This window comes from Manis javanica, chromosome 1 (genome assembly GCF_040802235.1).
Source record: "Manis javanica isolate MJ-LG chromosome 1, MJ_LKY, whole genome shotgun sequence".
NCBI classification, from domain to species: domain Eukaryota; kingdom Metazoa; phylum Chordata; class Mammalia; order Pholidota; family Manidae; genus Manis; species Manis javanica.
The window spans coordinates 80,251,744-80,261,437 of record NC_133156.1 but is presented as its reverse complement, the minus strand read 5'-3'; the positions used below and the strand labels follow the sequence as shown (position 1 = coordinate 80,261,437).

The window sequence follows — 9,694 nt, the reverse complement described above, 5'->3', positions numbered from 1 at the left end:
TCCGGTGGGCGCGGCTTAGCGGGTGGGCGGGACCTAGTGCGGTTGGGCGGGGCTATCTGGTAGTGCTCGGAACCGAGCTCAGAAGCCGCGTGGAGGGCGGAGCACTCTTCTCCTGAGCTGCAGCCGGCGTTCTAGCGCCTGCACCTTCTGTTTGCACCCTTTCCATGCTGTCCGGCGCTTCGGCTGCACAGTTTTACCCCAGCCTCGAGACTTAGTGAGCAGGTAACAGAGGAAGCAGTTGAGGGCTTGGGAGGAGATGGAGAGGGTAGAGGGGAGTTAAAGGGGCACATGGAGACGGTGGGGCAAATCAGGGGGGAGATTGATTAAGGCGCTTCTGGATTGAGGGGCTGGACTGAGCTTTACTTCCCCATCTCATAATCCCTTCACAATCTTTTAATCGTCGTCTCCAGATTTTACATAGTCTGCATTTCCTGGGACTGTTTGCAATGAGAAGGTAATTTATACTCCTATTGATGGTAGATATTCAAATCCGAGGGCTGTGTGATTGGTTCAGGCACGAGTCATTGCCGCAGACTTGTTAAGGACAGGCTATTCAGTATTTTTTCTTAACTGTTGGCCTTCTACTCTATACCGTGGAGAGAGGAGTTGCTAACAAAGCTTTAATCTATATTTCTTTCCCTACACCCCCCTCCCTTTTTTTTTGGTTAGTTTGTCCACTCGTGGAAGAGCAAGGAAAGTTGGTAGAAAACGCTCAAAAAGAAAGGTGGAGCCTGCCGCACCTTGTGAGGACAGAAAAGTGGATAATGACTGGGTGTGGCCTCGCCAAACTCATCGCCCCCACTGCTAATGCCAGGTCCCTGATCTCACCCTACATCTCCCAGCTATTGAAATATCAATTTAGTCTTGAAAAATTCCTTTGAGAACTTGACTAACCTCCCTACGCAGCCAGGAAAAATTATAGAGACCCATGAGACAGCATTATAAAAGGTAATTATGAAAACCCTTATTTGTGGCAGCTACTAATAAGCCTTCATAGAAGGAGGGGTGTACCATCTTCCCCTATAATCCTGAAGCCTTTTGTCGGGGGGGGGGTGATGCAGCCTTTCTCAGTATTTTCCCAATGTAGTTAGAATTTATTCAGTCACTCTGTTCACGGCTATCTTCATTAGCTAGATGGTATGTGAAGAACAGAATTGTGTAACATAAAAGTCATGATCTGGGTTCTCCAGAATTTGGGGGAAGATAATATCTGTACACACATATAAAGCACCAACTGGGATATTTATCGCAAAGGAAGTAAAAACTAAGTGTTACAAGAATACAGATGGAAGGAATTAAGGAGATTAAGGAGTGGCATTTGAGCTAGCCTTAGAAGACCACTGTTGGTAAGGATATTCTCAGTAGGAGGTACAGAGCTCTCTGTAGTTTGGGTATTTGTCCTCTAGGCAGAGGGGAGCCGCTGGAGGGAAATTGGATTGATGTTCTTACCAGGCCGTATGATCTCCGCAATAATTCACCCAATGTTTATTATACTTCTGCTCTGGTTGGTGATAGGGCACGGGAAGGTAAATAGTATTCAAGGAGGCTTTCACATTTACAGACCCCTCTGTCCGCATCCCAGTTTTCCTTGGATTTCCTTTCCTAGTTCTCAGCATGGCTCTTGCCTTCGCTTCTGTCAAGTTTGTGCTTGGATATTACAAAATGTGGCGGGCTTTCTTCAACCACCCTTCCCACAACAGCACCCCTGTTTTCTGCTTTTTCTTCATATCACTGATCACTAACTGACAGTTTCTATAAAAGTGTGTATTTTTCAATTTTGCATACTAGACTATGAGCTCCATGAGAACAGAGACTTTATTTTCTTCACTCCTATATTCCCAATACACAGAAGATGGTTTGACACAGGGTGCTTAATAAACACTTGATGAATAGATAATTGAAGAGTTTACTGGGGAGACAGGCAAGAACTGACGATTACAACATGGATTTTAAAAGGGTAATAAAAGCAGTGAAGTGCTTGAGAAACAGAAAAGGGAGAGTCCTACTCCATGTAGGATAGAGGAAATGGTCACAGAGATGTGTCATCTGCATAGCATTTTAAATGATGCTGAGGCTACTGGGTGGATATGGAAGGCAAATGCAAGAGCCGTGTAGCAGAATTGGGAGTGGCTGGAGTGGGGGATGCATGAGGCAAGGGGCAGAAAGACTCAAAAGCTTTGTTAGTTAAGGTAAGTGACACATCAAGATTTGTGTTCCACAAAGATGACTATAGAGTGGATTGAAAAGGGAAGTCTGGCTGTGGGAAGTTTATTCTGTATTAGAGGTCTAGGCAAGAGATGGTGAAAGCCTGGACTAAAGCAGAGGTGAAGGTGGGTGAACATGTGAAGGAGGACACAGAGCTGACAGTCTTCTACTATTAGATGAGGGGATGGAGGGAGATGCAGAGGAGGTTAGCGTGACTTCTGGGTTCTGATTGGGGCAACTTAGGTGTCATTCATCAGGAAAGATACTGTGCCGTGGCTTTCAGTAGCTCTCTGAGCTTCTGTGCCTGCTTACATCTGTTTGTACATTTATTCTGCTAGCCAATTTGTGCAAGGGACAGCGTGAGATGTGGAGGACAATGCATTTAAGCCACAATCATAACTCATAAAATGTTCGAGTTAGGAGGAATTTCAGAAACTAGCTCAGTCTCTGCCACACAGTTGTTTTTATAGTTGGTTAGTATGGGCTTTTGCATGTCAGCTCTTGGATGCTTGAGCCATCAAATCATCTCAGAACAATTCTGAATAAGAATTTTCAGAAGACATCCCAAAATGGAGGGGTGATACTTCTGATTTTACATGTTTAAATTCAGTCGAATTTTGCTATTACTAATTCACTTCATTGTAAATATTAAAAGCATCCATAGAATTAAAAAGGTCTTCAACTGGTCTAGAAGTGTGTTTCAGGCTGTGAAATATAGATGAAAGGACAATAGAAGGGTATCTGAGGCTTTAACCCAGTCTTGTCTTTGTTAAGAATTGTGTATCTGGGCAGTCATTAACCATTTAGAGCCTCACTTTCCTCTTCCATAAAATCGAAGTTTAATCTGGAACAGCATTTCTTAATTTAGTCTACACATTGGAATCTCCAGGGTGCTTTTAAAAAGTCCTAATACCTAAATCTTACCTCCAAAGATTCTGATTTCATTGGGGTGAGGCCTAAGTTGTTTTTAACACTCCTGATGATTCCAACCTACATCCAACACCCAAACTTTATAGTTCTAGAAATTAAAACAAAAAACAAAACTTTGCAGGCTGATTAAATTGTACTTCTGGGAGTAGATTTACTCATGAAATCACGTTAAAGAAGAAAGAAAGAAAAAACGGAAGGAAGGAAGGAAGAAGGAAGGAAGTTTAACATTAAATGTGGAGCTGTTGCTATATAGAGAGCACTATGCTAGACAGTGGGGCATATAAAATCGCTACTGTTAGTCTTATAGAAGAAATAAACAAAAAACATAAGTGAAACTCTTTCCCTTTAGAAAGAGTCCATTTCCCGTATGGTGCATTGGCTATATTGTTTCCACACTTGAAGGTGGAGCAACGTGCATCACCTCGATTTTTAAAAATCCATTTATTTTAACAGGGGTATCTTTTCAAGAGCAAGATGGGGTTAAATAACTGTTGTGGATGTTGAGGGACTTAAACTGGATCTTAAGGTGAAAAGGGATGCAGCCAGACAGGCAGGAAGAGGGAGTAGGCTGCAATGGAGAAATGGTAGTCATGACATGATTACAGAACAGTGAGCCAGGGGATAGGTGCACACATCTTAAACGGGCTCTGAATATATGGGTAAGGAGTTGGATTTAATTCTGTAGCCAAAAGAGAAGATGAGTGGAGTGGTACGATCATTAGAACTATGCTTGAAGGTGAATAATGTGGGAGAATAAATTAAAATAGTAACAGGAAAACAAGGGATACCTTTAAATTTGCAGTCACTCAAAACTGAGATGGAAAAGAGCTGAGCTGGATTATGGTAGAAGAAATGGAAATGAAGGAACATTTTGAAGGAAGAACTAGGTGATTGATTTGATAGGAGGGGTGGAATCAAATGAGGAATCAATTCTGACTCACTCCAAATCTTCAAATGTTAGTGACAGGGAAAATAACATACCGTGGATTAAAATAGGGACATTTATACATGAAAGGCAAGCTAATTAGTGTGGGGGGAAGATGATCTCAGTATTTTAAGTCTCAGGTGCTGTCCAACTATCCTCTTGGGAGTAAAAACATGGACTGAAACTCAGGACAAGGGTCAGTGCTGAAGTTAATGGTGAGGGAGAGCTCATCAAACCTTGAGAGTGGGTGTACTTTCTGAAGATTAAAAAAAGAACAGAAAACCAAAGATGGAACCTCAAGGAAGTGCATACTTAAGGGGTTTACGGAGAGAAATAGACCAAAAAAATGGGCAATGGAATAGAATCTAGAGTTTTAATAAAGCCTTGGGAAGAGAGCATTTCAAAAGGGAGGAGGCAATAATGAACAGTGTGCTTTGGAAACCCAAGAGCATAAGCAAGGACAAAGGCCAGTGGATCTTTGTCCACTGGGACCTCTGGGACCTTTACATTTCAGCATTGCACATGGTTCCCATCACAAGTAAAAAAGCCGAAACCCTTTACCACAGCTCACACAGGCTCCACGAGCTCTGCCTCCATCAGCCTCTCCCTACTCCTTGCTCCTCGCCAGCTACGTGAGCTTCCTGTTCCTCAGACGCTCCCGACTTGTGGTTTCCTCCTCTGCCCTGCTGTCCCTTTCTCTGCAGCCATCTCCACCCCAGCCCTCCATCTTCTGGCTCACTTGCCTTGTCCAGCACACTGCTCACATTTATCCTCTATGGAAAAACTTGCTTGTGTGAATGAGTCACTTCCATATCCCTTTCTTTTTCTCTATCCTCTTACCATGATTTTTTTTCTTCACAGCTGTATTGATTTTGAGGCTTGTAGCTGCAGCATTTCATTCTCTGCCCTCATCTTCCTAGGGTGTTTTCCCTGTGCATATGTGTCTCTGTCTCTGTTCAAATCTCCTCCTTAGGAGGACAGCAGGCATCAGAAGAGGGCTCACCCTAATGTGGTATGACCTCATCCTAATTTAATTACATCTGCAAGGACTTTATTTCCAAATAGGGAAAGTCACATTCACAGGGGTTAGCATTTCAACCTATTTCGGGGAGGACACAATTCAGCCTACAAGAATATATATTATGTCACACACTTACTTGTTTACTGTTTCTATTCTTTCATCCACTGAAATGCATGCCCTGTGGGCAGTGACCTGGTTTTGTTCAGTGATCTCTGGGTCCTGCCATGGTACCTGGAATGCTGATCATTGGTTAAATGAATGACTCAGTGATAGTGGCTCACATGAAGTAGAGGAAGATTTGAAGGAATGAGGAAATGGGGCAAGCTGATATAAAAAAGCCTTCGTTCAAGAAGTCTGGCAGGCTGAAAAAGAAGTGAGACAGTGGTTGAGTCAATTAAAAGGATTTCAGAGAATAATGCTTAGGCCTTACTTAAGAGCCATCTTTCCCTGGAGTAGTTACCAGAGTCCAGGGACTACCTCTCAGCTCTGCAAGAGAAGAAATTGAATTTAAGAGCTTCTTCACGAGGAGAACTGACTTAAAGGTAATCAAACTAAAAAGAGATGATTTTGTAGGCCAGAATTCCGTGTAATTATTACGGGTGTCTCAAGAGCTTGGATTGATTTTTCTGCCAATACAATATATTCGCCTAATTATATCAGTTGTTTGATAGATATGGATGTTTAGAGACAGCAGAGTTTTCTCTAGGGATATTCCATTGAGCAATGGTAGCTGATATACTCTTTGGGGATGAGTTTTCCAAATTAATTCCCAGTGCTCTCCTCCAAAGACTCTGAGGTAGTAGGTTTGAGGACATGAGGATTGCTTGGGACTCTGTATGTTTAAGAAGTCCTCTGGGTAATTCTCATGATCCGGCAAACTTGGGAGATGTTACCTAAAATTACTCTTAATCTTTAGTTAATGGCAGATCTCAGCCTGGAATTCAGCCTGGTGGTGTCCACCATGTCTGCTGGGTCTACTTGGGCTCACATCCATTTCCTAGAGGGAAGGTCTAAGCCTTTCTGCTTGGCACTTTTCATACTTGGGACACTGCTTTCTGTAGGCTCAGCACATGCTTCAGGGACTCAGCATTGAAATAAGGCCATTTGGATATTTTCCTTCCCTTTTAATGTGAATAGATGGGATGAGCTTGGTTATTAAAAAAAGGTACCTTTCTTTTATGAATTGTGTTTCATAGTGACTAAATAGTGGGTGAAGGGAATTGATTCCTGGTAGAATTCCAGTTAATAAGTACAGAAAGAAGGATATAATTTTATGTCACCACATTATATCTAGGCTACAATCATCAATGGTTGATAAAATAATTAGGTAAAAACTGATGGGGAACTTTATACTGGATAAAGTACATACTAACAGCATCTGAACGCACTGACCACCAGAGAACGTCACTGAGAGACTTCGCGTGCATCCTGGTATGATGCAGCAGGAAAATCAGAGCATCTCTTCTAAGCAGTCTTGCAAAAAATCAAACCCAAATTTGAGTAGGCCTCTTGTCTACCTGTTTACAGAAGAAACAGAGATAGGGGAATGTGTTAAACCGCATCTCATGTATGCAATTGCTCAAATCCAGAATATGGGGAAATGTACAGCCTTGTTACTCTCAAAGTGCAGTCTGCAAACCAGCAGCATTGATATATCCAGAAAGTTTGTTAAGAAATGCAAATCCTCAGTCCCTGTCCTTGGCCAACTGAATAAGAATCTGCATTTTAACAAGATAACTAGGTAATTTGCATGTGCCTTAAAGTCATAGAAGTATTGTACCTTATTTTTTCACTAAGTGGTAAGGAAAAAAAGGGAAAGGAATCAGTAAGAGGTATGGGAGGATTTATTAATGCTTTCTTGGGCTCACAGGTTTGAATAATACTATTATCAGTGAGAAAAAAGGTTTAAAAAACATGCATTCTAATCATCATGTTACTACAGTCAAATGCAGAATTGTAGTGAAGGAGCCCAGGGGTAGGAATCCCATTGGTAACACTGCTGGCTCAGTTCTCACGTCATAGTGTAAGCATGTTTTCGGATAATACAGAGGTTCAGTACAGGACTTGATTATGTGACATCTCTACTGTCCCCAAAGTTGAAGAGAGTACAGGTTTACCTTAATTTTAATTGAACTATTTTAGATGTTTTCCTCTAAACTTAAAAAAATTTTTTTTTGTTTGGATAGACTTCAGAGTTTTACTAAGCCTGTTCCCATTTCTAAAAGGAGGAAATTGGACTAGATCTCAAGGATCCAATCTTTTCTAACACTCAAATTCTAGGATAAATAAAAGATTTAAAAATGTGAAGAATGTATGATATAGTTTCAAGTTGTACTCTCTTCATTACCCCCACCTTTCTTTGTCCACACTTCTTACATCTTTTTGCCAAATCATAGAGTGATGGAGAGAATTTGTATCAGTTTGCTACGGAGTGGTCAGGGCAGCAGCCCTTCACCTAGGACCTGGGTGAGGGAGTGGCTATCATCATCTCACCTGTGAAACATGACTAAATGTGAGGGGTTTGGGAATCACTTTATAATCAACATCAAAAATACAAATAACCCAACTGAGAAAATAGGCATTTTCCCAGAGAAGACATACAGATGGTCAATAGTACAATGAAAAGATGCTCCACATGACTAATCATCAGGGAAATGCACATCAAAACTACAATGAGATGTCACCACACACTAATCATAATGGGTACTACCCAAAAGACAAAAATAACAAGTGCTGACAAGAATACGGAGACAAGGGAACCCTCCTATACTGTTGGTGGGAATGTTATTTGGTCCAGCCACTGTGGAGAACAGTATGGAGATTCCTCAAAAAACTAAAAATAGAAATACCAAATGACTCAGCAATTCCACTTCTGGGAATCTACTGAAAGAAAACAAAATCACTAATTGGAAGTGATACAGGCTCAACTATATTCACTGTAGCATTATTTACAACAGCCAAGATGTGGAAGCAACCCAAGCACCCATTGAAAGATGAATGGACAAAGATGTGGTACATATCTACAATGGAATGTTACTCAGTCAAAGAAAGATGGAAATTTTGCCATTTGCAGCAGTGTGGAGAGACCTAGAGCATATCATGCCTAGTGAAATAATCCAGGCAGAGAAAGACAAAAACCGTGTTTATTTTTTTACTAGTTTTGCTTTCCAAAAGTCTTTTAAATCAGCTGTTCTACATAAGGGGTGGAATTTTATACTTTACTTTAAAATGTTGGTTTCATTTTTCATATGATGTCTTTCAGAATTTGTCCATTTTTCTGGGTACAGCAGTTCTGATGGCTGGGAATAAAGGAAGAGGACGTGCTGCTTATACTTTTAATATTGAGGCAGTTGGATTTAGTAGAGGAGAAAAGTTACCTGATGTAGTATTAAAACCACCACCACTATTTCCTGTAAGTACATTAATGGAAATTCTCACTCTTTTTTTTCATGTTTCAGAGAAAACAAGTCTATATAAGACTTGAATATACAATACTAGTATGACATCCTCCATTGTAAGAAAGTGGATGTGTTTCACTTACCTTTAATTTAAATATTGCTACTGTTCTTCCCTGAACATTTCTAATTTTCAGAGTGCTTTCTTAAAATACAGAAAACAAAATCGTATATACCTTTCCATGAATATACTCAGTACTATGTCAACTAAGATAAATTTTTTCTCAATGCTTTCATTTCTATTGCTGTTGTTGATATATTCTAATATCAAAATAATATTTTTAAGTCAGATTAGGTTTTACCAAGTCATCATTGCCCAGTCTACCAGACTTACACTTAATAATTTTCTTCTCTTCTTGTATCTATAGAATTTAATTTTACTGCCTAGTATGGTCTTTTTTCCCACCGAACAACTTTTTTTATTTCCCTGTTCTGTTTAAGTCAATTTAAATTTTATTACTCTTTCTCAAAATATGTGTTCTACTACATTTAGCATTGCTTTTAAATTTAATGCAGCTTAGTTGACATAATGTTTAATCTAATGCTTTTGCTTTGTGCTTGGCTCAAAATGTAGCTTACATTTCCAGATGTGCCTGTGCACACTATACAAAATGAAAAAGTCATAAATAACCAGGTACTCTTCAATTCAGGAATCTTTTCCCTATTTCAAAAGGAAAAGTCCTTTTTTGAAAGATTTATGTAAGTAGAGGATCCTGAAGAAATATTATCTGGGGATATAAATGTCTCACATTGGGAGTCTCTACCTTTTGTTCTTGATATTTTACCTTTCTGACATTCAGTACAAACGAAAAAGAAAGATAAATATCTCATACATAGGTATAATGTCACTTTTGTTGATTTCTTAAAACAAGCTCCTCTCCACGTGTGAGATTACTTCTAAACATTGGGAATATTAGTGCATGCTGTTTTACACTTGGAATAAAATTGAAATTCCTTACTACTAGCTAACAGGCAGTGTGTGTGATGTGACTTTTCTGATGTTGCTCTAATCCTTTCCCTACCACTTGCCTTCTCTTTCCTTAGCCATCCTGGCCTCCTTGTTTCTTTAAATGTTTTCCTCTGCTGGTTTCCCTGGCTGGACCCATCTGTTCCCCAAGTCTGGCCTGGATGATTTCCTAATTTTGTTGAGATCTCTGC

General features: G+C 40.2%; 1 protein-coding gene across 4 annotated transcripts in view; it reads left to right on the top strand.

Moving 5' to 3' along the window:
* The first annotated feature begins 6 nt into the window (after positions 1–6).
* Positions 7–9,694, top strand: part of POLR3G (RNA polymerase III subunit G) — a 32,687-nt gene continuing 22,999 nt past the window's right edge. For 2 of the 4 annotated variants that reach the window (XM_073234161.1, XM_017644055.3), the window contains exons 1-2: positions 7–222; positions 8,344–8,493. In XM_073234161.1, coding sequence (XP_073090262.1) covers positions 8,377–8,493 — 117 coding nt within the window. In that variant the 5' untranslated portion in view covers positions 7–222; positions 8,344–8,376. Of the gene's footprint in view, positions 223–261; positions 949–1,071; positions 5,624–8,343; positions 8,494–9,694 lie in introns of those variants that run through there. The other 2 variants (XM_073234157.1, XM_073234150.1) reach the window with 2 other exon arrangements.